General features: G+C 39.7%; 1 protein-coding gene and 1 long non-coding RNA gene across 5 annotated transcripts in view; one reads left to right on the forward strand and one right to left on the reverse strand.

Moving 5' to 3' along the window:
- Positions 1-27,821, forward strand: part of DNAH12 (dynein axonemal heavy chain 12) — a 151,987-nt gene that overhangs the window by 58,891 nt on the left and 65,275 nt on the right. For all 4 annotated transcript variants that reach the window (XR_011964804.1, XM_072598847.1, XM_072598848.1 and 1 more), the window contains 11 exons: positions 2,142-2,225; positions 3,149-3,337; positions 4,534-4,653; positions 10,305-10,493; positions 11,806-11,957; positions 12,670-12,808; positions 17,389-17,555; positions 18,757-19,012; positions 19,883-20,182; positions 20,691-20,869; positions 21,735-21,927. Coding sequence is in view for 3 of the 4 variants with exons in the window: in XM_072598847.1 (XP_072454948.1) it covers positions 2,142-2,225; positions 3,149-3,337; positions 4,534-4,653; positions 10,305-10,493; positions 11,806-11,957; positions 12,670-12,808; positions 17,389-17,555; positions 18,757-19,012; positions 19,883-20,182; positions 20,691-20,869; positions 21,735-21,927 (1,968 nt within the window). In the remaining variant the exon portion in view is untranslated. The remainder of the gene's footprint in view (positions 1-2,141; positions 2,226-3,148; positions 3,338-4,533; positions 4,654-10,304; positions 10,494-11,805; positions 11,958-12,669; positions 12,809-17,388; positions 17,556-18,756; positions 19,013-19,882; positions 20,183-20,690; positions 20,870-21,734; positions 21,928-27,821) is intronic.
- LOC140497662 (uncharacterized) lies at positions 13,632-27,736 on the reverse strand. Its single transcript, XR_011964805.1, has 3 exons — positions 27,447-27,736; positions 26,802-26,862; positions 13,632-21,850 (listed from the first exon to the last, which is right to left on the reverse strand). It is a non-coding gene; the product is annotated as an uncharacterized lncRNA (long non-coding RNA).

Raw genomic sequence — 27,821 nt, forward strand, 5'->3', positions numbered from 1 at the left:
TACTATATGTTAATTAGCATATGGAAGGGATTTCAGAGGTCATCTAATCCAACCTATACCTGATGTCCGCATCTCTACCATTATTGCCTTCTTAAAGATTTCCAAGAATGGGGAACTGACTACTGTTTAAGGTAGTCTCCTTTGGTATTTAGGGTCCTAGATGTAAAGTTGGAAGCGACCTCTAAGGCCATCTTGTCCAACTCTTTTATTTTACAGATGAGGAGACAGGACCAGCTAGGTGACATGCCCGGGGTCACTCGGGGAACAAACATCAGAGGCAGGATTTAAACCCTGGTCCTCTGGCTACAGAGCCAGGCAACTCTCACTCTCTGTGGGACAGTACTGGTGATCTGTTATTTTGTGATAAACTCTAATAGCTTTTAGGCCACCCTATGTTGACATAAAATTTGACTCCCAACCATGAGCTCTAGTCCCATCCTCAGGAGACTGACAGAGAAAGTCTAAGCCCTCTTGTACTTGGCAACCCTTCCAGTGTTTGGTGATGGCTATTATGTACCCAAGGGTATTCTCCTACACACTAAGCAGTGCCCATTTCTTCAGCTGATCCTTCAGTGGCATTTTTTTAGTCTCTTCACCACTCTGATCTCTTCTCCTTCCCTCACCTCCCTTATCTGAACTTGCTGCAGATTTGCAATGTCCCTTCTAAGTTGTGGTGCTCTGACCTGAACACAGGACTCTCAGGGTAGCCCAATGCTCAACTAGCTCAAACTAATGAGAAGGAAGTATAACTCATGTAGATTAAGGATTGTAGGAGTGATGCTCTAATTACATTTTCTTAAATATAGACAGGTACTCCTGTACAGAACATTTGAATGTATTGATTGGAAATCAGGGTAGAGGGTCTTGGAATTCCTGAAGAATCACAGATCTAGAGGTGGCAGGGACCTTAGACCAGTTAGTCCAGTCTCCTCTTTTTACAAATAAAGAAACTGAGGCCCCAGTGAGGTTAAGTGACTTAGGATCTTGGGATCCCAGAGCACTGGAGGGGCCCTTTGGGTCCTAATCTAACTCTTCAGTGGGGCTGGACAGGAAGCCTTGGTGAGGCAATGTGGATGAGGATGCCAGGAGAAAAAAGCAGAGGTGATATGACCACCCCCTCTGAAGGAGGATGTAGCATCATTGGCTCACAGAGGTCGGGAGACTTCTGAGGCTTCCCTGTCTGTGCCAAACCCGAGTCATCAGAAGCTGCGATAACCCCTGACAGCCCAGTGATGGGCAGCTTGATTTGTTCCCTTTTTGGAGCCTCTAGCTGATGATGATGACGACAATAGCTAAGATTTATATAGCTCTTCAAGGTTTGCAAAGTGCTTCACATATATTCTCTTAGTTGGTCCTCACAACAACCCTGGGAGACAGAAGCTATTATTATCCCCTATTTGACAAATGAAGAAACTGAGGCACAGGCAAGTGACTTGCCCAATGTCACACAGCTAGCAAGTGTCTGAATTGGGATTTGAACTCAGGTCTTCCTGAGGCCAAGACCAATCTATGCACTGTATCATCTAATTTTTCCTTATGTTGAGCTGAAAAATTCCTTCATGTATCTTCTATCCATTGGTCCTAAGAGGATAAGACACACAGCTATGTTATGCAATCATTTCTGGGGAATTTTTTAAAAGAGAAACATTAACAAACTGGAGACCAAATGAGGTAGTGATGAACTTAGAGCACAGATGTCATGGGATGGTGAAGGGCTGGGAGAAGAGGAGGCTTGTGGCAGGGCTGGTGGGGGAAGGGCCATGACTGCTAATTTATGGCATTAAAAGACAGAGGTTGTGTATTTAGAGTCTGGAAAGGACCTCAGGGGGCATCTGCTCCAGCCCCTGATTTGACAGATGAAGAAGTTGAGGCCCCAGAGGGCTCTGGTGATTTGCCCAGATTCATGAGGGCATTGGGTAGCAGAGGAAGGATTTGGACTCAGGTCCTTGGCCTCCAAATCCTGGCCCTTTTGGCTGCCCTGAGCCTTGGCTGGTCCCTGATTCTGGGCACCTTTAGGAAATGAAAACAAACCTTGCTGGGATGGATGTATTATTTTCTACTTGGAGCAAATTCTTAGTGATGCCTTTGAAAGGCAGGGATTGGATTTTCCTAATTGTCCCTCTTGAAATCCTGGTATCCAGCTTTGCCTGATGAGTGGGGAGATCATCCAGATGTCTGCTCAAATGAGCCTCATCTTCGAAGCCATGGACCTGTCCCAGGCCTCGGTAAGTTGGCAGGTCGACCTGGGGGAGCTCAGGATGGCCAGGAGTTTTTATTGCAAAAGAAACTTTTTTTTTTTTTTTGGTAGACAGATTAAAAAAAAGTTCTGAACTTAACAAGCACCAAATTAAACAGGCATTTCTAAATACACGGTAGAATGGAAAAGGAAGCTTGTTCACAGACCTAGAGATCTCCATTGTATAATACATGTAATATATAATAATATGAACATACACACGTTCAGCCTTTAGGTGTCCTGCAATCCTTCCTGTCTTCTGTCTAGTCTCTTCTCTGCATTTAAAAAAAGTCTCAATAATCTTTTTTACTTTCTTTTCATTATCCTATTCTAGTTTCATCTCTGCCCCCCACTCACCCCCATTTGAGAAAAGCAAACAGCCCCTTGTAACAAATGTGCACAGACCAGCAGCACGAATGGCCACATGGACCGTGTCTGTCTCTGGTTCCATCCCCTCTGTCGTTGCTGGTCCTTGGAAACATTGTTGGTCATTGCTTTGGTCAGAGGCCTCATATTATTGTGTAAATTGTTCTTCTGCTGGTCTCTTCACTGTCAATCCATTCATACAAGTCCAAAATCATCTATTTAGTATTTTCTTATGGTGGAATAATATTGTTACCCTCATATACCTAGTTCCTGGTTGATAGGCATTCCTTTAGTTTCCTGTTCCTTGTGACAACAGCTGTAAATAATTTTGTGCATACGGGTCCTTTTCCTCTTTCTTTGATCTGTTTGGGGTATAGACCTTGTAGCAGTATCACTCGGTCAAGGCTGCACCCGTTTTGGTAACTTTCTGCACATGCTTCCTCCAAAAATACATTAGCGTGCCCTTCTACCTGTCCTTTTCCTCTTATGTTATCTTTGCTGTGAAAGGGAAGTCTTTGAAAGGTAAAGCTGCCTTGCTCTCTTTAGCCGGCCACGGTCAGTCGCTGTGGCATGATCTACATGGAACCCCTCCAGCTAGGCTGGGAGCCGCTGGTCACCTCTTGGTTGCATTCCCTGAAGGAGCCTCTGGATAGAAAGGAATACCAGGATCTGTTGAAAGAACTCTTTGATTGGTTGATATCTGCGGCGCTGCGGATTCGTCAGAAAAAATGCAAGGTTTGTTGAATTAGAAGCTAAGTTTTAGTGGCCCTGTCTTGTTTTCTTTTACACTGTTGTCACTTCCCAATCTCTCCTCTCCCAGCACAGATAGAGCCCTCCCAGTTTAGCAAAATAAATCAACGCTTTGGCCATGTTTGAAAATGTGTGCTCTGTTCACAATCTGTGCCTCTTAGGCCACCACTTGGATTCATTTTTCATTGGACTTTGACTTCTCATAATTCAGGCCAAACTAATAAAAAGAATGAGAATGAGTAGGCACAGGCTGGGCCAAGGGACCCTCAATTTACAAATCAACAGTTTAGAGGTAGGGTTCCCTCTGGCCAAGGGTTTTGAGGGGTTATGATGTACACTGACAAAATCATGACTAAGGCTGGGCCTTGAGTGTGGATGACCCAAGTTCAAATCTAGCCTCAGACACATACTTGCTGGTGACCCTGGGCAAGACATTTAAACTCTGTTTTCCTCAGTTTCCTCATCTATAAAATAGGGGTAATAATGGCACTACTTCCCAGGGTTTTTGTGAAGATAAAATGAGATAATAATTGTAAAGAAATTTGCAAACCTTAAAGTGCTAGAGAAATGCTATTATCTATTACTATTATTAGTATTCCACTTTAATGATAATAATGATATTTAGGCAGTGAATTAAGGTTTACAAAGTATTTCACAAATGTTATTGTTCAGGTACTACCTCATTCAATCCTCACAGCAACCCTAAGAAGTAGGTGATATTGTTATTCCTAGTTTAAAGGGGAGGAAATTGAGGCAGATGGACTAAATGACTTGCCCAGGGTCACACAGCTGGTGAGCGTCTGAGGTGGGATCCAAAGCCAAGTTTTCCTGGCTCCAATAGCTTTCACATGCTTCCTGTTTTGACAGTGTCTCAGAAGGAAGGTGAAAGATAGAAGGTATCCCTTGCATTGGTCCCAGGTAGTGTGAACCTGGAGCTCAGGGCCAGCTGGGAGTTTCCCCAGGAATGGATCCTCAATTCTGTCTCTTACAATTCTTGGTTCTCAGACTTGGCAAGTTCATGGGCTATAGCTGGACTGGAACCAAGGGGTCGAGTCATTTGAATGAAGGTTACCAGCTGCTCCCTCTGTGGACTTTGAGAAGCTTCCTGGTCCTTAGACTAGTTTTCTATTGTGTGACCTCCCTAGACAGGCAAGTCTTGACTGTCTTTTGTGGCTCTGCAGGAGCTGATTCCCACAAGCAACAGCAACGTTGTGGTCTCTCTCACTCGCCTCTTTGAAGTCTTGCTCTCCAACGTGGCGGCTGAAGACCCGAACAGTAAACACATCCGTGTTTGGATCATGGTTAGTTTTTCTCCCCGCTTTCCCTTTTCCCTGGTCCCTCCTGTCCCAACACATCTTAGGAGAGGCCCTCTTGTTCTCTGGCCTTAGAACTTGTTCCAGTCTGGTCCCCATCTGTCTTTCCTTCTCCTCCTCCATTTTACGTGCTGCTGTTTCTGACTGAAGGTAGGCTGATTGAGAGCAGGGATTGTTTCATTCGTCCTTGGCTTTTAGGGTAGCGCCTGCCCAGGGTAGATAGTCAATGCTTGTGGTCTTTGCCTCCTCTTGTATCCCTGTAAGTGCCCAGCACTTATAACAATGATAAGAAGAAGAAGAATGCATGTTTGATGGTTTATTGATTAAAGGAAGTGACCGAGTTGGTGACTCTGGATTCCTTGATATTGTCCAATAGCGTTCCCAGTCACAGGGGTATTGGATGGACTTGCAGGATTGGCCAACACCCTCTGAGCTCACACAAGCACAGCTCTGATGGTGCTGCCATTCATTGCCCTTTTTTCTACTTTAAGCTCAAACCCCGTTGAGATTCTGGGTCCTGACTCTCCTCATTTCCATTTCCTTTCTCAACCCCAAATGCCACCTTTAACAGGCTGACCAACGCCCTGTTGTGTAGGTTTTAAATCTTTCTCCCAGACTTCTACTTTTAACATTAAGACTACAAGCTCGTTAAATATTAACTATGCAATCTTTTTGAGGTATGCATACTTCAGCTCAGCTTAAAGAATTTTAATTTTTTTGAATTTTATCTGTGATGTCAGCCATATAGAAAGCTCTCCTTGAGTAATTCCCTCTGTTGATGAAGATGGGTACCTGCCTGGTCACTTGTAGTCTTAGCAAGGTGTCTGGTGCAGATGTACCCAGGGTCTCACAGCCAGGATGGGGCAGAACTGGGTCTTGAACAGAGGCCCTCTGGACTCTGAGGTCAGTTCTTTATCCATTATGCCACCCTACTTGTCTGGATTAACTAATCAATAAGCATTTTTATGTACTTATTGCATGCCAGGCATTGTGCTAAGCAGTGGGGCTACAAATACAAGTAAACAGAAATACAGTCCTTCCCCAAATAGGGAAAACAGCACATAAAAGGGGATTTGGGGAGCAGGTGAGGGATAGGGGGAGGTATGTGGACAGATACATGATGGCCAGGGCTGAAGAATGAGGGATGGTTGGTCTGGAGTCCTTCTGTAAAATGGAGGCTCTGGGAAGAAATAACCAGTAAGCAATTAAGGAATCTTTTCAGGTGTGAGTTTTTTTTTTTTTCCAAAGATCACATACTTAGATTAAGGTCTTTTAATTAAAAAAAAAAAATCCTCCTTTTCACTTCAGAAAGAATTGCCCAGGTTTGCTGGGAAACAGAGCCTTGGCTCAAAGTCCATGGTTTTCAAGTTTATCTATGTTGAACCTCGACTTCTCTCATCTTTTTTGTGGAGGAATGTGGTCAGATGCTGTTTGGTCCTTTTTAAACCTAATTGGTCTCTTTTTGGTAACTTAAAGAGTTTTTTTTCTCACAGTCATTTTGAAATCTGCTGAGTAACAGCAGAGACCTTTGGATTCAGAGCCAGTCTTTTTTGGTGAGCATGAAAGCAAGTGGTTGAAGAGATGAAAGAGTTGGCCCATTGACCTACAGGAGGGTTGGGAGTATTGGGATGAAGCCAGTTGGAGGGGAGACAGGATTGGAAGTCCAGTTAGTCTGACAGGGTTCATCAGGTACCAGCCCTTGGCAGGTAAGAAGCCAAGTCTGGTAGTATAAGAAAGGCTGGGCAAGAGACAGTTATTATAGGTGACCTTAGCAAGTAGGATCATAGGATGCTAGAAGGAAATAGAGATGGAGGAGCGTAGTCTCAGGTGGGAGGCCATAGTCAACAAACATTTATTAGGTGCTTACTATGTGCCTGCTATATTTGGGTTAAAAAATTGACTTCACAAAGACATGATGGAGGAGGAGGGAAGCACAGTTAGACAGTTAGAAGCATAGTTTGTCTGAAAAAGATCTGGAGGTTTGAGTAGACTGCAGGCTCGCTAGGAATCACCAGGGTTATACACTATACCCCAAACCCTCCAAATATAGTTTTGGATTGCATTATCAGAGGCACAGTTTCCAAGAATAAGGAGGTGATTATCCTGGTTAGGCCAAATAGGAACTACTATGTCATTTCCCACTATGCTCAAAAAGCATTAAAGTCTCACTACCAGGCTGGGCTTTTCACTTCCCCAAGAATGAAATCAGGTCTTACCCCCCCCCCCCCAAAAAAAAAAACCCAACAAAAATCTGGTGTGATCTTGACACATGTTAAGGGCAGCCTGGCTTCACTGGCCTGGCCTTTGAGAAGCCCACAAAGCTGCAGAGGGACTGCTGGGCTGACTTCTGCTGAATGCATGGTCTTCTTCAGAGGATGTGACCAGGCCATAGCAAAGCAAAATGCATCCAGAAAAAAATTTTAAGAATTTTTCTCTGTATTTAGTCACCCTGGCACCATCAGTGCTGGCCCTGCCTCACTGTCATGGTGTAGCCTTTCAATAGAAAATTAAGGCATCCTTTCCATATTTGTCATTGGGCAGGGTTAACATTGGGGTGTTCGTTCATTTGATGAAAGACAATGCACTTGCCCATAGAATATGGGTTCTTTGAGGGTAAAGATGACTTCTTTTGAATCTTTGGATCCCCAGTATCTAGTACAGCGCTCAGACCATGGTAGGTGCTTAATCAATGCTTATCGACTCATTGATTGACCATACCTAACCTAACCTGTCAAATTCAGAGATGTTTGATGAAATAGGAAGACCAGTACAGAATCAGAGTACTGTAGAATTTTAGAGCTAGAAAAGACTACAAGAGACAAAGGATCCCCACCACAAAGGACACCCTATTTGAGCACCAGTCAGCCAACAAGCATTAAGTATTCCCAGGGCACTCTGGTCCTGAAGGGTAGGGACTCTTTTCCCCTGATTTATCCCCAGTCCTTAGCACAAAGTCTGGCATGTAGGGAGTGATTAAGAGATGCCTGTTGATTGATTGAACTGGTTGTCTAGCTTCTTGAAAAACTCTCCACCTTCATAGGCAGCCCAAGCAATCACACTTTTGGTAGAATTCAGAATGGTTTATGTTTTAATCTAGGGAATCCCCTTCCATTGTATTTGGTGTGTAAACATGATTTTTACCTTCCAGTTGAGCGATTATGTCCTTAAGTATTATCTTCTGGGTGGTTTTTTTCCTTAAAAAAATAGTAATTCAGCAAAGTTGCAGATTACAAAATTAATCTTCAAAAATCAACAGCATTTCTATGCAATAATGAAACACATGTATGTGTTTTATGTAAAAACAAAACACAGGAAAAAATAATAGAAAGAAAATCTCATTCCAAATAACTAGGAAATTCATAAAGTATGTGGGGATCAACCTCACCAAGTACACAATAGACTTATAGATATTCAATTGCCAAGCCTTCCTTAAAGAAATAAGGAGCAACCTAAATAGCCCGAGGAACATTTGGTGCTCATGACTAGGTCATGCCAATGTTATAAAAATTCCAATACAACCTGGATGAAGTTAGACCTTTAATGCCAAACCGATCAGATAACAAAGATGCTTAACTTGATAGAATAATAGTGAAATTCATTTGAAAAAACAAAAGATCTAGAATATGAAGGGAAATGATGAGAAGAAGTAGGGATGAAGGGGAAATAGTACTTCTGGAACTCAGACTATATTATAAAGCAGCAGTCATCAAAACCAAGTGGTGTTTTTTAAAGGAGACAGAGAGAGAGACAGAGAGAGAGAGAGACAGAGACAGAGACAGAGAGAGACAGAGAGAGACACGCACACACACACACACACACACACACACAGAATGAGAATCAATGGTATAAAATAGACAAGGGAGGTTCAGAAACAATAGAACTCAATAACCCAGTGTTTGACAAAGTGGAAAATGTAAGTTACCTAGAGGAAAGCCTCTTATCTGCTTAAAAACTGCTGAGAAAACTGAAAAACAGTCTGGCAGAAATTAGGCTTACACCAACACTTTACACCACTCTCCACAATATATTAAAATGGATGCATGACCTTCATATAAAAGATCAGACAAAAAATTAGAAGAAAAATATCATATTCCTCTCACAAGTATGAGTAAGAAATGTATTCCTAATCAAAACAGAGATCGAGGCAATTATAATAGATAAAATAGATAACTATTGGAAACTGAAAAGCTTTTGCACAGACAAAATTAATATATCTAGAATAAAAAAGGAAGTGTTTGAAAGAGGAAAAATATTTGTATCAGATTTCTCTGATAAGGGTCTGTTATCCAAGAAATATAATAAATAAATGAATAAGACTGATAGCTATTCCACAGTAGATAAATGGTCAACGTATATGAACAAACAGTTCTCAAAAGAACTGCACGGTATTTACAGTCGTGTGAAGGAATGCTCAACATGAGTAACAATTGGCAAAAATGACAAAAAATGTGTTGTGGTTGAAATTTTACAGAAGGTAAAATGGGGCACATCTCTGAACAAAATAACCTTTATTAGTATGGCGTGCCACTTGTCCATAAATGGTCAGTGGCTTACCTCCATTTATCCCCAAGGAAAAGGACAGCTCCCCTTTTATGGGTTATGGGGAATACAGAACAAAGAATAAAACATGGTATATGACTTCATGGGAGTAAGAACAATGTTATTGGTTGGAAATTTGGTAATGGGTGCTAGCAATGACACCTCCCCCCACCTCCTCCCCCTTCTTCTCTCATGAGACTAAGAAGTGCTCATTGTCTGAGTCCAGTGCAAGATAGCAACCCAGACTTTTGGACAGCAAACCAGACACCCTTGGAGGATGTATCAGTAAAGGTATCCAGACCAAACTCCCTTTCTGTTCACATTCATTCTCCAAAGTCAGTTCATTTTCTTGAGGCAAGGGAGCTGGATTTAAACTTAGCCCATAACAGGCCATCTGAACTTTGAGCTAAGTTCAGAGACAAAAGAAGAATGACTTAAACCGTAACAGACAAAACCAATTAATTGTAAATAGGATCAATAAGAAAATCTTACAGGGTCAATCTCAAATGGCAGCAGTCAATGTTGGAGGGGTTGTGGAATCATAGACACACTAATGTATTGTTGGTGGAGCTGTGAAATGATGTAAACATTTTGGAAAGCAATTTGTAATTATGCAAATGAAGGGACTAATACATTCATAACCTTTGAACCAGAGACTCTGTTACTGGGCTTATGCCCCAAGGAAGCCATGGATGAGAAAAAAGTTCCCATGTACTCCAAAATATTTACAGCGGCACTTTTTGTGATTGCTAACAACTGGAAACAGAAGAGGTGCCTATTGGCCAAACAAGTTGTGGTAAATGAAAGTAATGGATTATTACTGTGCTGTGAAGAATGCTGTATATGATAAGTACAGAGAAGCCTGGAAAAATATCTGTGTCGGAGGTCCACGGTGGTTATGTAGGACACGTTTTTTGACTTTCTCAACATATCAATCAGTTGTACTGAATTATTTTTCTCCCTAAAAGATATTATTCATCAAAGGTGATGGCTCTTGGGGAGGGAGAGGGGAGGAATATTTGGAATAATGATGGCAATAAACAGAAAATATTGGTGAAAACTTATTTTAAAAATAGTGAATCTTATTTTTGTCAAAACAGGCCTGCTTCATATTCTCTTTGATTTGGTCCATTGGAGGAAGCTGTGACACAGATGGACGCCTTGTGTTTGATAGTTTTGTCAGAGAAATTATAACAGGAAAGAATGAAGACCACCCAATACCTCCTGGGGTGGGCAAATGGGAATGCAACTTTGATGAAAAAGGCCTGGTCTATGACTATACATATGAGGTATGACATAACCTGGGTGAAAACTGAAGCTGGCCCAAGAGGGAGAGGTCCCATGGCCCCTGAGCCTAGGGCTTTGGCCAATGGCTTCATAAGGGTTGAGATCCCAGAATACAGTACACGGAAGTGCAGGGGCATCAAGACAGAATCAGCTGACAATAAAGTGAGCCAGCTTGATTGAGGGGAAAGATTCCTGATGAAAGGCAGGGGGAGCATGGATATAATTGACCACTGAGATTGGCTGGGTTGTCTAGGGTCCTTATCTGAGTCAAGCTGGTATTAGGAAGAGGAAGCAAAAAACCTAGATCTGGGCATGGTGCCAATTCATGCTAGGGGGTAACAATTGGAGAAATGGAGGCTGGTTGATGTATTCACATTCAATACCATCGATGGATATTTGGTTGTTTTTTGGCACTGTCACTGCAGGCCTTCCTTCGATAAGGTGACTCAAGGGATTTGAGCTTCTCTTTAATGAGCATAGGCAGGCCACTCAATTTACTTAATTTCAGTTTCTCCATCCTTAAATTAAGTAGGATCATCTAAATATGCCTTGTTTTAAGCAAACCCAGTATGGACATGATCGTTCTAATTGAGATATGATATAAACCATACGTTCACTTTATTGAAATACACTCAACAGGATTTTTTTTTTTTTTTAGCAAACCTCCCTTGTGTATTGGAAATAGGATTGAAGTTTGAGAATTTAATCAAAACCCACTGTTTTCTGATTGTGTAACGTGAGGCACACCTGCACAAAGTTTCAGAGCATCTGTGACACATATGATGTGTTTTAATGAATTTATTTCATTAGCTTTGATTCCATTCCCTTGTAAACACCTTGAGGGGGAGGATTATCTTTTTTTTCCCCAAATGTGTATTTTCAGCACTTAGCATAATGCCAGGCATATAGAAGGTGCTTAATACATGTTTACTTAATAATGTCTACTTAGTTCCTTTTTCGGATTAATGGAAGTTGGAAACTCCCTCCCTCCTTCCCCTCAAGGTTTAGCACATATTTGCTTGGGATCTTATTAAGCTGATTTTCCCAGTGTTTGTACTGGCAGGAGGGAATTGTGAAGAATTTGGAAATTATGGGTCAAGAGGCTAAAATGAAAGAAATTGGGTTACTTTTGATCATTAGACTCTATTAAAAGTTATATGGTATTTGTTTAGCCATAAAGTAAAATAATCAAGAAGAAGATATATATAAAATCTTCCAAAGCCAACAGGGTAATTAAAAACGTTAATGAGGAAGACAATCTTTCAACCATTTTAAATCCACGGGTTTAACTATATGTATTTTTTTTTTTGGTAGATGAAGAATCGCGGCCGGTGGGTCCACTGGAATGAATTAATTAAAACTTCTTCTTTAGGAAATAAGAAAACTAAAATTCAAGAAATTATCGTCCCTACGATGGACACAATTAGATATACTTTTTTAATGGACTTATGTATTACCTATGAGAAGTAAGCAGTTCTCTTATCCTCTGACATTCTAAATACAGTCATTTAGTTTATTGAGAATTTTATTGCTAGAAGGAATGTCCTTTTTGAGGTCCTTTTGTCCATGAAATCTTTTTTGTTTCGTGTTTGGTAAAATCTGTGAATCCCTTATTGTAAGAATGTTGTTAAATTCATGGAACAAAATACCTAAGATTACAAAATAAACCAATCATGTTGAAATATAGTTAGTTATCAAAGCATTTTAAAAGTTCATGGACCTCCGGAAATCTTAGTTTTAGCCTACACCCCTCATTTTCAGGTGAGAGAACAAATGGTAAGTATGAAGGATTTCCCATAGAGCTGCTGAAGATCTATCTCATCATTCTAAAGGAATGGCAATTTCTTCACTAAATAATAGCTCAATGTAGCTTCAGAGCTAGAGGGGGATGTTGGAGGTCATTTTCTCACCCAAATCCCTTATTTTGGAAGGTGAGGAAACTGAGACCCACCTGGTGAATTGACTTGCCCAAGGTCAAAGAGATCACTAGTAGCAGAGACAGGATTTCAATCCAGTTCCTCAGTTTCCAAATTCAGTGTCCTTTCCATTGTCCACATATAACTTTATCTTTTCAGTGGATTATCCAGCTTCTGTTAGTTGACAATATGAGTCTTTTCCCCTATATTTTCCCTTTTGACTGACCTACTTATGTCTCATTTTTTCCTTTTACATATAAAGGCCACTGCTTTTCGTGGGTCCAACAGGTACTGGGAAATCAGTCTATGTGAAGGATAAACTCATGAACCATTTGAACAGGGACCGATATTTTCCATTCTTTGTTAATTTTTCTGCAAGGACCAGCGCCAATCAGATTCAGGTCAGATTAAAACCAATAAAATATATATTATTGGTCTCTCTTTATTTAAATAGCTCATCAAGCAAGACTCACTTTCCATGTTTCAGCTCCTTAGCCTGGCTTGAGTCAAAGTCCTCTAAAACTCTGTTTTAGTACTCAGTATATTCAGCTTTGCCTCAGTAGTCCTAGTATTTGTGAATGTTAAAGTTGTGCTCTGTGTCTGAGCTGATCTTACCCTCCCCTGAACCTGCTTTGTGTTTTCCAAAGGAGAGAGATAGAATGGTAAAGAGCCTTGAAACTCAGTCATTGAAGAATTTGTTGGGACCAGGGATTTTTAGATTTCAAAAGAGAGTACTTGGGGAGGGAAGGGGGAGAAAGGAGGGCAATTCAGGGTGGGGAGTGGGAAGGAGGGATGTGACAGACATTTGCAAGTATTTAAAGACTCTTTTATGAAATCAGGATTGACTTTTTTCTGCTTGGTCCCCAGAAGGCAAAACTAGGAACCATGGAAGAGAGTTGCAGGATGGCAGATTTTGGCTCCATGTAAAGAAAAATTTCTTAGCAATTGGATTTGTCCAAAGTTGGAATGCCCCGTTGTAGGGAGTGGGTTCTTTCTCATTGGAGCTATTTAAGTGGGTGCGAGCTCTCTTGCTTGGGAGTATTTTAGGGAAGATTCCTGTTCAGGTCTGAGTTCACAAAGAATCTGACTAGTCTGAGCCATATCTTTGGGATAGTGACATCTAGTGTCATGACTGCCCAGGGATACTAGCTGGATTGGACACTGAAGAACATTGACACGAGTTCTTCCACTGAAAAAATGAGCAAGTCAAACAGGAGAAGAGCCTTTTGATCTTTAAAACTTATTTATTTAATTTATTTGTTTTTAGTTTTCAACAATCACTTCCATAAGTTTTAACTTTTCTCCCACTCCATCCCTGCAATGGCATGCAATCTTATATGGGTTCTACACATAATTCTTATTATACACATTTTCACATTAGTCATGTTGCACAGAAGAATTAAAACAAATGGGAGAAAGCATGAGAAAAAACAAAACAAAACACAACACAAGAGAAAATAGTCTGCTTCATTCTGCTTTCCGATTCCATAGTTCTTTCTCTGGATGTGGGTGGCATTTTGCATCGAGTCCTTTGGGAAGGTTTTAGGTCCTTGCATTGCTGTGAAAGGCTAAGCCTATCACAAACAGTCCTCACACCCTATGGCTGTTACTGTGTACAATGTTCTTCTGGTCCTGCTCGTTTCACTCAGCATCAGTTCACAAAGTCTTTCCAGGTTTTTCTGAAGTCTGCCTGTTCATCATTTCTTGTAGCACAATAGGAAGAGCCTTTTGATCTTAATAAAAATAACAATAGCTAATAATAGCTAACATTCATATAGCACTTTAAGGTTTGAGAAGTGCTTTACCCATATTCAGTCATTGGGTCCTGTTAAATCTTCTTTCCTAACTGTGTCATCTAACCTCTAGGATAATTCCCTTCCCTCTTCTTTAATGCGCTTTGACTACGAATGTCTTTGTTCTCTTAATGATAATCAGACTAGATAAGACATGTAAAAGGGAGCTGCCTTGTCTCCTCCTTTTTTCAGGTTGTGTGTGTGTGTGTGTGTGTGTGTGTGTGTGTGTGTGTGTGTGTGTGTGTGTGTATGTATGCGCGCACGTGTCTGGATTCTTTGTTTTCTTTTTTTTTAAAGAACTGTAGTTAGTTTTTTTTTTATATGTAGTTTTATTTTTGGAGGCAAGTTGGGGTTGTGACTTGCCTGGTCGCCCAGCGAGTCAGTGTCTGAGGCCAGATTTGAACTTAGGGTCCTCCTGACTCTAGGACCAGTGCTATATCCACTGTACAGCCTGGCTGCCCTTGGATTCTTTCTTATTCCTCCCCATCTCCCATCTGTTGGATGGACCTTCATCTGGGACTCTTAACATTTCAGGAAATGGAAATTCAGTTCTTCCCCAGGCTCTTCTAGTGGGTACTTCTGTGGCTTCTCTAGCCCCTGGGCTCCACCCATAAAAGATCTTTCTTAGTTCTTTCCTTAAACTAGACGGGATTTCTAAAATTTCTAAATTTCTAAAATCTATATATTGATTGCTTAGTCCTTTATGGGGACTTGTTTACCTTTCATAAATTCTTTTGTTTAATGAAATTGCATATTAAATGCCTTTGCTTCCTTACTAAGAATGATTTAAATTTCTCCCTTTTGTTGAAAAGTTTTTTCATTAGAGGTTAAGCTAAGATTTGAATTATACGTTACATTAAGTCACAAAGTAATTTTATTACATAAAAAATCTAGTTATTTTCTGAATTTATCATAGAATTTGTCATGGAATCATTCAAAGACTTATGTGATTTAGACTTTATCTTTGGTCTACGAAGGTCTTCCTCCTTCCTGCTTGTATGATTTATTATTTAAGAGCACGGCCACAGTATTTTGCTGTGTTTTCAATTTGAGTTTTCTCTCTATTGTCATTAGGTGGATTTCACTGATGCTCCTTCCTGTTTCCAATACTTTCAGGCAATTCTCTTGCGTGGTTTCCTAAACTATGGTAGTTAGGCCTTTTGTTTCATTTTTCAGGAGATCAGTAATTCTTAGATTGTCTCATCATGTTCTGTCTCCATTTGCTTTGTTTTTAGAAATCTCATATGTTCCAATATTGCTGCCTTTTGCTTTTGTCCTGATAGCCTTTCTTCCCCCTCTCTATTTTTTTTTCTGGATCTTTAAGTCCCTTTGTCAGAGAGTCCATTGCTTTGGAGAGAATCTACATCATTTGCTCTAAACTTTTAGCGTGATTCTCCTTTGGAGTTCTTCTTTGAGTATTCTACTGCATCCTGATGGTTTTCTTTGATTCTCTGATTGATCTTCTAAGTCATTCTGGAGATTCTTGTAGCTGTTCCTTTAGGATTCCTGGAGGTCCCCTTGTTGCTGTATATTTACTCTCCACTCGTGAGGTTTTCACATTACTTTTTTTTACTCCCTAGTATTTATTCGTTGTACTAGGACGTCTTACTGGCTGTTTACTAATTTTTTTTTCTGTATCTGTTGGTTTTTCTATAATAAATTATTTCCTTTCCTCTCTGTTTTGTTATTCTTTTATTTTATCTAGCACATTTGTGGCTATTTTGAGGTGATGAAAGTGTGGGCCATCTTATCAGAAGCTGCATTTCATTTCATTTTCTCAAAACCAGAAATAAACCAAATCAAACCATAACCTACCTCCCCCCCCAAATAAACTATCAAAAGAAAATTGCCTTTCAGGAAAAGAAAAGAATGATTTTAAAGAGAATGAGCAAAAAAAAAAATAGGAAAAACTCCAATTTGATGATTAAATAATGTGGAATAAAAGAAACCAAAGAGAAATTTCTAGAAGAAAAAAAATTGAATGACAATCACTCAGTCAAAAAGCATTTATTATGTACTATCTTGAACCAGGTTCTGGTGACCTCAGGGAGCTTGTCGGGGGAGAGAAACAGATATATTCCAAATATATACAAATAAACAAGTTGGGGAGTTGGAGGAGGCACTAGTTGTGTAGGGGCTGGTAGATGACATTTGAAGGAAAGAGGAAATTGAAAGGGTGAGACAGCAAGCTGGCTCGGGAAAATGTATTGGGCCTGGATTCAAATGCTTGCTGACTGTGGGATACTGGGAAAGTTGGTTAATCTCTCTCAGTCTTGGTTTCCTCATCTGTAAAATGAGGGAATTGGATTTGATGACCTATAAGATCCCTTCCAGCTCTGAATCTGTGATCCAGTGATTGTGGATGAGGAGGGAATGATTTTCAAATATGGGGGTGGCTGATGCACAGAAGAGTCTGTGTGAGGGAGGAAAACTGAACTAGAGGGCCAGTTTATCTGGACTGCAGAGGACATGAAGTGGACTAGAGAACTGGAGGATGGAGCCAGGCCTGATGTACAAAAGGGAGGAGTTTGTATTTGATTGTAGATCATGGTAGTTCATGCCATAACCCCATAAATAAAACTGACACTCAGTGGTGGATAAGCAGAGAGTATAGGACAGCTCCATGTGGATGGTGAGCTGCTAAGCCAGATAAGGGAGAGGCCAGAAGTCTTTTGTCACACAGGTTGCAGAGAAGATTCCTGGTCAGAAATAGGTTGAACCAGATGGTCTCTGAACTCCTGTCTTCATATTTATTTTCTATGTACTTCTTGACTTCCCTAATAGAGTGAATGCTTCTTGGGGGTAAGTGGGATGGTCTCATCCTTTGTCTTTATATCCCCAAGACCTAGCACAGTGCCTGACACGCAGTAGGCACTTAATAAATGCTTGGTGACTGATTCCAATTCTGTGACTTGTTAAATTACTAAATGAATTCACCTTTTCAAACTTAATATTCCCCAGTTAAAAACGAAAAGATGGTGGTGGGTTGTATGGCACTATTAAAACATAACTGCTTCAATCCTTGTTATTCTGATATTATCTGACCTTTTATGCTCTAAGCATCATTGAGAAACATAGTGGAAGTTCATTGTTGCGGTCATGAGTCACTAATGGATGAATCCCCTAACTACAAAGACTACTTTTTAACATAAATAATAATTAATAATAAATCCATATCTACATTTTAGAATATTATCATGGCGAGGTTGGACAAGAGGCGCAAAGGAGTGTTTGGCCCTCCCATGGGAAAGAAGTGTGTGATATTCATAGATGATATGAATATGCCAGCATTGGAGAAATATGGAGCTCAGCCACCCATTGAATTATTACGCCAGTTTTTCGACTATGGAAATTGGTAACTATTCAAGTGAGGCTGTGATCAGTCAGGGGCAGCTAGGTGACCCAGTAGATAGAATTCTGGGCCTAGCATCATGAAGACTGGAGTTCAGATCTGGCCAGACAGGGGTTGGACTAGTGGGCTTCCAAAGTCCCTTTTAACTCCAGGATCCTGATTTTCCATGGCTCCACCTCCAACCTCGTCTGAAGGGTGCAGGATGTCCAAAGAGTCTTGCCTCATCCTTCGGTAAGGCCCTGGTGACTCATTGGAAGGAATGCCCCATCATTTCCCTACTTCATCAGTTTCTTCTTTACTTCCTGTTCCTGGAGTTTTCTCTCCAATACAGGATGGACTAGTCTTTCCCCCTCCCTTCCCCCAACTCTCCCTCTCACCTTTTTTTATACCTCCCAGTCAGTTCTTAGAGAGAGCAAAAAGCACTGAACTTGGAATTATGAGACCCAAGTTCATATCTTAGCTTTAATACTCAGTCCCTGCATGATCTTGGATAAGTCACTAACTTCTTTGGGCCTCAGTTTCCTCTATGAGTCCAATGAGGAAGCTAGACTAGATGTCCCCTGTAAGGACCCTTCCAGCTCAGGGGCAATGAACGTTATGCATTGGTCTGGCAGCAAGACAACTGGGGCAGGGCTTCCTCCTTTGCACTGAGGGCCATATGTGTCTTTCCATCATTTTTCAGGTGTGTCCGATTCTCTGTGACTCTATTTGAGGTTTTCTTGGCAAAGAGAGTAGAGTGGTTTGCCATTTTCTTCTTCAGTTTGTTTTATAGATGAGAGAACTCAGGCCCTATACTTCCTTCACCACCTTAGATTACATTCTCTGATCGCTGGTAATTCTCACCCCAGTTCTGAGAAGGCAGTGTGGCATGGTGGATAGGGTAGCCGACCTGAGTCAGGAAGACTTGGGTTCAGATTCTGCCTCAGACACTTATTAGTTATGTGCCCCAGTCAAGTCACTGAACCTCTGTCTGATTCAGCTTCCTCATCTGTACAACAGAGACAAGAGTTACACCTCTCTCAGGGTGGATGTGGAGATCAAACGAGTTAAGCCATGTTGAGCACTTTGCAAACCTTTAAATGCAGTATAAGTCTAGCTGCTTATTATCATTATCCTTTGTTCAACCATGTGTCTTTATTTTGGGGTTGGTTGAGGAACTGTCCAGTTAGAGTCATAATGGATTTGAAATCTTTGTGTGCTTAAGGTATGATTTGAAGGACACAACTAAAATTCTGCTGATGGACATACAGTTGATCGCTGCCATGGGCCCACCAGGTGGGGGTAGGAATCCTGTCACACCTCGATTCATCCGTCATTTCAATATCTGCACCATTAATGCCTTCAGTGATGAAACCATGGTCCGGATCTTCTCTGCCATTGTAGCTTTCTACCTAAGGACTCGTGAGTTCATGCCAGAGTACTTTGCTGTTGGAAACCAAATTGTCAATGGGACTATGGAGGTGAGTGATTCATGCTGCGTGAAAACCCTTGGGGAGACTGTTTGGACTTCAGTGGTTCCTTTGTGGGTTCCCTACCACTCTTCTCACCACCAGGTTGGAGGAGGAGGTGTGTTATTTTGTTCTTTTTAGCAAGCAGCTCCTTTGATTGCTTAGTGCTCAACACAGTTCCTGGTGCATAGTAGGCACTTAATAAATGTTGATTGATGATGATGGTTGCCAGGAGTAGCAGGGACTTGTCTGCAGGCTTAATCAGATCATTCAGAAGAGCCATAACTAGTATGGGATTAGCTGGGTTTTGTCCCCGGTCCACTGACTTCCTCCTAGGAAATGGTGTCAGCCATCCTTGTGCTTTGCCTTCCAATATCTCCTGGTACTCTGTGCCATTGTATAATACTGTCTCCCCCTGTCCCAAAGTGAAGCCAGCTTCCTCATGATCTCAAGGGAGTGGGCCCCTTCATGGGCCCACGTTTCCCCTCCACCTTCCATCTAGGTCCTGGTGTACTTAACTCACATGCTTGTGAGATTCAGGTGAGAAAATGTCTATAAAGGATATTGTCAACATTCAAGTGCGACAAATGTCAATTACAATAATCACATAATTTGTCAACGAGTCTCAGTAGGCTAAATGTCAATTATTATTATCATTACGTATTTGTTAAAAAGTCTCAGTACGCCAAAATTTTTACTTTGTCAGTGAGTCTCAGTACACTAAACGTCACTTCTTTGTTAACGAGTTTCAGTATGCTAAATGTCACTTATTCTTATTACGTTATTTGTCAGTTGGTCTCAGTATGTTATAAACAGATGGAGTGAGTGATTCCAATTGTTCTGTTTCTGCCTCGTGACTTTTTTTTCTCTATGTATCTCAAGATTTACAAACGGTCCATGGAGAACCTGCTGCCCACCCCGGCCAAGTCTCACTACACCTTCAACCTGCGGGATTTTTCCCGGGTCATCCTGGGTTGTCTACTCATTGACAAGGAAGCCGTGGAGAGCAAGCACACGATGGTGAGGCTCTTTGTCCATGAGGTCCTTCGAGTGTTCTACGACCGCCTGGTGGATGACTATGACAGAGCATGGCTGTTCCAGCTGATCAAGGTTGTCATAAAGGAACACTTCAAAGAGAACTTCGACAGTGTCTTCTCACACTTGAGAAAGGAGAATGCCCCGGTGAGGAGATGTCTGGCCATGGATGCACTGCCAAGCACTGGTGTGACCTGGAGGGGCCCTCTACAAGCACAATTCATTTGTGTGCCAAATTAAGAGAAAGAAACATGAGCAACATTCTTTTTAATGTCATCAGCCCCTCTGGCAGCCTGGTGATGCCCATGGACTCCTCGAGTTTGTGTTTAATAGAACAGATTTCTAAGGGGATCAGTTATAGCAAAGTACAGTTAGCCAAGTTAAGAACTCCTGCAAGAAAGCACTGATTGAATGAAAAGTGTGTAGAAGGCCCCAAGTTCAAATCCAGTCTCATACACCTACTAGCTCTTGGGTGACCTTGGGGAAGTCAATTTGCTTCCTTTAGTCTGAATTTCCTCTGTAAAATGGGGATAATAATAGTAATTACCTCCCAAGCAAGGATCAAATGATGCAAACCTTCAAGTGCCATCTAAATGTTAGCTATTATCATTTGAAATGTAAAAAGCTTTGAAATTTCTTCCCCTATGCATTCTAGGTAAAAGAGGAAGATTTAAGAAGTCTCCTGTTTGGGGATTACATGAATCCAGATCTTGAGGGAGATGAAAGAACTTACATAGAAATTCCAGATGTGAAGCATTTCAGTGACGTGGTAGAGCAATGTTTGGATGAATATAACCAGACTCACAAGACGAGAATGAACCTCGTCATTTTCAGGTGCGTCCGTTGGGGACCAAGGCTTCGGTCTCCCGTCAGGCATTCATTAAGGCTCTCCTGGATGCTGCTGGGCACTTTTAGACTGACTAACCCATTGCTATTCCAATCATCATTTTGGTAGGTGAAACGATCGCCCCATTTCTTAAATATAAGTTATGGTATCAATGAGTGATCGATGAACAAACACTAATCCTGTTATTGGCCAGTATCACCACAATGAGAGCAAGTACAAGTGGGATAATTGCTGAGAGTGGGCTCTTGTGATCTGTGCCAAATAAATGCTTATTAATTGATCGATAGAGGAAGACTTCCTAAACCCTGAATGTATTCTCTATGGAGGAAGAGGCAGGGTGGTATAGTGGGTAGGGCTTTGCATTTGGAGTCAGTAAGACTTGAGTTCAAATCCCTTGTTTTGGGCACTTATTAGCTGTATGACTCAAGGCAAGTTCCTTAACTTTTCTAAAGCTGTTTCTTTAATCTATAAAATGAAGCAATTGGATTCTGTAGTCTCTAAAGTTTCCTTCTAGTACTAGAAACAGCCATGTGGCTCAGTAAATAGAGCACTGGACCTCAGGAAGACCTGAGTTTACCTCCTCCAAATTCATGAAAAACCCGAATTCTGTCCATGGACCCCAGTTTAGAATCCTTGCTTTAGAATTAACTTTTACTTATTTTTCCTTTGCCTCCAAATTATCCAACTGAACCGCTGTTTAAAAGTCATACTTTTTTTTTTTTAACATTAGCAGTCACCTTCTTATTGGGTAGATAATATAGTCTCCTAAGACACACAAACCATAGCTATGTGATGAAACAAATTCATTCCACTTGACATTCACATGTTTCTCTGATGATGGTTCCATGGCAGGTATGTGTTGGAACACCTGTCTCGAATTTGCCGCATCCTGAAGCAGTCTGGTGGAAATGCTTTGCTGGTTGGTCTGGGAGGAAGTGGCCGCCAATCTATGACCCGTCTTGCCACATCTATGGCAAAAATGCACATGTTTCAACCAGAAATTTCCAAGAGCTACGGAATGAATGAATGGAGAGATGACCTCAAGGTGAAATGATTATAAAGTCTTCTATAAAGGATGTTTTTCAAAAGAGCCTCCACCAATAAGAAAGCCCGTGGATTGGAGAGCCACTTTGAAATAGTGATGTCACAGGTGAAAACCTTTTCATGAATGGATAGGGTGTTAGAGGTCATCTAGTCCAAGCTCCTCTTTTCATAACTGAGGTAAGAGAGGAGAAAGTGGCCAAATTTGGGTTGTTATCTTCTCAGGGATCAGCAGAAGGTTCACAGTATAAAAACCATTATATGTTCTAGAAAAAACGTTAACCTACCAAATAAATGGAAGGAAGCAACTCCCACGGGAAATGATGGTGAAGCAAGCTGGCTGAACGTTGGCTCAGTTAGACAACATAAATGTTACATTCTGGGGTGAATATAGTCAGTGAATATAGTGAACACTGCTTTACACATAGTGAGTAGTCATTCAAAAATGTCACTTTTCTGCACAGTAATTATTAACACATCATTTCATGATGTTCTCAAATGATCCCAGGTGAAATTCACATATTATTTAAAATTTAACTCCTAAATTTCCTAGCCTAGCTTCTTAAACCGTGACACTTTAGAGTTTCACAATGTGGTCAGCAGGGCTGGTCCTAAGGACCCTCTCAGATAGAGCTCTTAAGAGAATTTTACTATGTTTTTCTTCCAACAGCAAGATATTTCTCATTAGTTTTATTTTCTTAAAACAAAAATGTCTTATTAAATATTAAGTTTTCAAACATATTAGTCACATTCTATAACAGATACATGATCTACAGCTATTTTTTACAAGAGAAAATTTTGAATACCCTAGTATTTAAAATATGAAACTTATTACTAGTCAATTTAAAGCATGAAACTTACTGCTAGCCAGATGACAATAATTCATTGGAATGCATTTTAAAATTGTTACAGGGAAAAATATCTATCTTATCTCCTTTGATATTTTATTAATATATAATATTGATATATTTATATAATATATTAACAAATAATAATATAATTCTAATAATATATTATTTTAATAATAAATAATTTAGCATCTAAAACCCAGTATAGAGTTATCCAGTATGGAGTAATTACAGTCAAAAAGACTTATTCTATGGAGAACTCACACGGGGCAAACATTCACATGGTGGTTAGAAGAAGTGATATGAGGACACTCTCTTAAGAACTTTGGAATTAATTGTATAATATGAGAGACACTGGCACAGGACCACCCAGCGTGGTGTGCCCTCATCAGAGAAGGTGCTGTGCTTTGAACAAAGCAGAATTGAAATAGCTCAAAAGAAGACAAGATGCACAAATTTAGAGAATCCACCCCAAATGTCCCTGTGCACTGTTTTTGTACCTAACCTGCGGTAGAACATTCCAAGCTCATGTTGGTCTGATTAGCCACAGTTGGACACACCGTAACTTGACTGTAGCATAGTGATGCCCCTTTGGTCCTCCTGGAGAATGGAGGACAACAGCCAACCAGCCAACCAATTAAAGAGATGGTAATAGTTAATAATAATAAAAGTTAATAATTTCTATAGTGTTTACTACTTGCCAGGGATTTTTTTCTTCTAGTTCTTAAAGTTTACTTTAAAGAATGTCAGAGGCCTGCTTTCTGTAGTACTCTAAGAATGTTTAGTTATGACTTGCACCACTTGCTAACACATACTGTATAAATAGTAAGGTTCAATTAACTGGCTAGCTTAGAGGAAAATAGAACCTATTGAATATTTAGGGTTTTTTTTCAACACTTGCTATATTTTAACACGCTAATTCACAAGATACTACACTTATTTTAGCCAAGTTTAGTCCATTTCAAAGTAACTTTTCCCAATTCAGAACACAACTCTGGTTGGGAGATTGGGGAGTGGTCTTCAAACCTCCTATTAAATCGTAAGAATTTAAGACAAAAGCCACTTTATTATTACAATTTTTTCAACGCTTATAATCACTTTAATAATTCAATAATGAAGTGACCTCTCTAATATAATTTCACCATATCTCAGAAAATTTCATAAAGCAGTATGTTTATAAAAATGTTTTCCTAATTAAAAAAAGAGAATTCACATTTTTAATCATGTCTAATATTCTTCCAAATTTCATATATTCTATTTGTTCTAAATATTTTAAAGAATTTCATGTTTTGTTTTTTAAATATAACACCAAATTTCTCAAGTAAAATTTCATCTGTTCAATTACATAAAATCTTAGCTTACCCTTCTTAGAAAATCATCCGTGTTAATATCTTTGATATGCTATTTAATCCAAAATCCACTAACAATAATATCAACACTTACACATTGTACACTATACTAAGCAATTTAGCATCATTTAATTCTTCCAACAACACAGAGAGGTAGATATTATTATTAGTATCCTCTTGGACAAGCAAAGATTGATCAAATTCACTAATATGTTATAATTACTAAGGTTTCAACTCAATCGCTTTTTGATTTATAATCACTAGTGGCAATAACTAAACCTCCATTGCCACAAGGGTCCATTTTTATTTTTTTCAAGGCAATTGGGGCGTTAAGTGACTTGCTCAGGGTCACATAACTAGTGTCAAGTGTCTAAGGTTGGATTTGAACTCAGGTCCTCCTGACTTCAGGGCCAGTGCTCTATCCAGTGCCTTTCATCTCTCTCCTCCTCCAAGTTAACCTCTTTTATGCTGGAAAAGGATTAAGTCACCTGTTTCATGGCCAAGGCCCACCTATGGCACAGGAATGTCACAGATATTGCCATCTTAAAGGGTCTCTGCTGCTCCTCTCACAATAATAAGTTATTACCGTTTACTTTGTATGAATTCTAAGTGAAATATGGAAAGTTTTTTCATATTGAAACTGCCTTTCTCAATACAGAGTTTAATAGCTTTGCATAAAAACAACTTCCATTTTGGTGCCATCGACTGTGAATGATCTTTGTTCCTAATTGTTTTTACAAAGTTTGATATTTTCTAATACTGTAGGTTATCAGCTTCTTTAATTTTCTAGTGATTTTCAGTGGAGCGATATTTGCATCACACTAATTTAACCTTGAATTCGCCTGTAATTACTGATGATAATAATTTAAAAATCTCAACTTTCACAAGTTGAAATTTCAAGATTTCAAATTTCAGGGTCCAATATTATGAGTGTGTATTTATGTTTTAGGTTATATTTGACAATGAGGCGAGAAACATCCTGAAATAATTAATAATTCTCCTTTTTCTCCTCCTTCTTCACCAACGTTTATAAGTCATATATTCCTTTTAATTTGATCTTTTGTCGTCTGAGCCCCTGTTAGGTGTGTATGTGCTTTATTTACTCCTATACTTCCCCATAATGCTATATTCTTGTTTAATTCTGTCTTCAGTAATGCCTATCCTAATCATAGACTTCCTTACAGTCCTACTGAAATATAATTTTGAACTTATTTTTACTTCCACTGATTTCAGCACAAGTTTGACTGTGTTTCTAATTTGCCTAAATAATTTACTATAGTTATTTCACCTACTTTCAAGCAAGTTAGTTGCTTCATGATTCCAAGGGGAAGCTAGGTGGTGCAGTGGATAGAGCAGTGCAGGAGTCAGGAGGACCTGAGTTCAAATCTCACCTTAGACACTTGACACTCACTAGCTGTGTGACCTTGGGAAAGTCACATAACCCCAATTGCCTCATCCTGGGTCATCTCCAGTCATCCTGATGAATATCTGGTCACTGGATTCAGATCGCTCTGGAGGAGAAGTCAGGCTGGTGACCTGCACAGCCCTCCCTTACTCCAAACAAAGTCAAGTGCAAGTCATGTCATTATTTCTCTGATGGCACGGTCTTCTTCAGCAACAAAGGATGAACACACACACACACTTTCATGATTACAAACCAAGTTCCTTCAGGTTGGTTGCTCAAAAGCACTAAGCAACAGAAAAGTAAGTCAATTCCAACTCTACTTCCTTTTATGGCCTCAAGTTTTCCTGTTCTACTTTCTAATAATAAAAATTCATACTTCCTTCCCACAATAAATTTGTTCCACCTGTAAGTACAGGTGGGACTGTAAGTACAGTTTTAAAGTATACCTTTAATCTATATTAAAGTTAAAACCAATTTTACAGTGATTCCCAAAACGTTAAACTCAGAAACTGACTGACTGAAATTGGTTAGGGCTTAGCTATTGTATCTCTTTTTCACTTCTGAGTTGTGAAATTATTTATATTCACAGGAGTTTTGTTCTAATTTCTCCTGTACTAATTCCCTAAGTTTTTCTTAATTGAACACTTCTCTGAATTTTACTGAATCTCTATTTCACTAAATCTCTCTGAAATGGATTCTGTGATTAATAAAGCAGTTCTTAAAATTCAGAATACAGCTTCAAACTCAACTTCTAGTCATTTTAAAGTTCCTTTTACGGAATAACTGATCTGTCCATTTTTGTTTCGAATTTTCCAGTAGAGAATAACAAATTTAGTCTCTAATTATTATTAATATTAATGTGTCTTTCACCTCTGTAACCTCCAATGTGGCCAGTATTAGAAAGAGAGGGAGAAAAGAGAAACTTGTCTTTTCTGAAGACTTCTTTTTTAACAGTTTTACTCTTTTCAGTCTTTTCCCCTGGTTTGTTAAACTGCAGGAAAAAGCATAGAACAAAATAAACGCTTGACAGCACCTGCCAGCATGGATTAGTCCAAAGTACAGAGAAGACAGTACAGATTTCCTATTCTCTTAAAGATTTTCCCAACTGTAGAAGGTCCTTTTCTACCTGAAGCAAGTAGCCTACTGTTCCTGAACTTAGTCCTGTCATTCACAAAATGGACATGCAAAGAACATATAACAACACTTGATACAACATTGAATCAGGCCTGAACTTCTCTTAAATTTTCTCTACGAGGTTTTGAAGTTAGGATCTTACCTGTTTCTTCTATTAAGAGTACAGCTTATGATGGCGCTGTGGCTGGGGTCCTGCTCTCAGCCTAAGAGGAATTTGACTGTTCACTGTTTGTGTTATTTTAATCTTATCAATAAGAAAATGTAATTTAGTAACAACGTCATTTTGCTTTAGTCTGATTTGCTGATTGGGTTTACCCATTTAAAGTGCACTTTGTATATACATAGATACACATATATATACATATGCATATATATTTAAGACAGACCTAATTTAGCAAAGTTTTTCTTCCTGTTCCCTTTTTAAAAAATATTTAAATTGTTAGAACAAGTTCCTAATAGAGAATTCTACTTCTAGGTTCTCTAAAAAAAGATTTTTTATAAAGAGAAATGAATTTTTACTCTTTTACTTCTTAAAGGGTTTTTTTCTCTAAAACCTTTCACTTCCCCAGGGGATAATCTTCTGGTAAAGGGCTTTTTCTGCAACAAAAACAACTTTTCTTCCCCACTAATGTGGAGAATATCCCCTTAAAAAAAAAATCTTTTTCTTCCCCAAAGTGGAAGCTACGCTAAACTTGAAAGAATCTTAGAAATTTGCACTTAACAAAAATTTCTGCAGAGTAAAAAATTTAGTGGTTTTGGTGGTTTCCTCTTCAAAGTAGAGACTTACCTTAGGTTGAAAGAGTTTAGGTTCTGGATTGAGGAGAGCTCAGGCCTCCAAGAAAGTCAGCTGAAAAAGTCCCTCAGTGATGCGAAAGCTCTCAGGGAAATTCTTTGGAGAGAACCAGTTATGGAAGTCTGGAGTCAATCCCTCAGGTGCCAACTGTAAAAATTAGTTATCTGAAATAAAAAGGAAACTGAGTACAAAGTTACCAAGCCATCCACGATTTAATTTGCAAAGCTAACATTTGCATGCCAAATCAGGTTACCTGACTCCTAAGAGGTCAAGGAACCAGGAGTGATTTACAGATCTGATTTTTATACCAGAAAAAGGGGAATTAAAAAAGACAGAAACTTATTTTGAACATAATTCAGTTGGACAAGG

This window comes from Notamacropus eugenii, chromosome 3 (genome assembly GCF_028372415.1).
Source record: "Notamacropus eugenii isolate mMacEug1 chromosome 3, mMacEug1.pri_v2, whole genome shotgun sequence".
NCBI classification, from domain to species: domain Eukaryota; kingdom Metazoa; phylum Chordata; class Mammalia; order Diprotodontia; family Macropodidae; genus Notamacropus; species Notamacropus eugenii.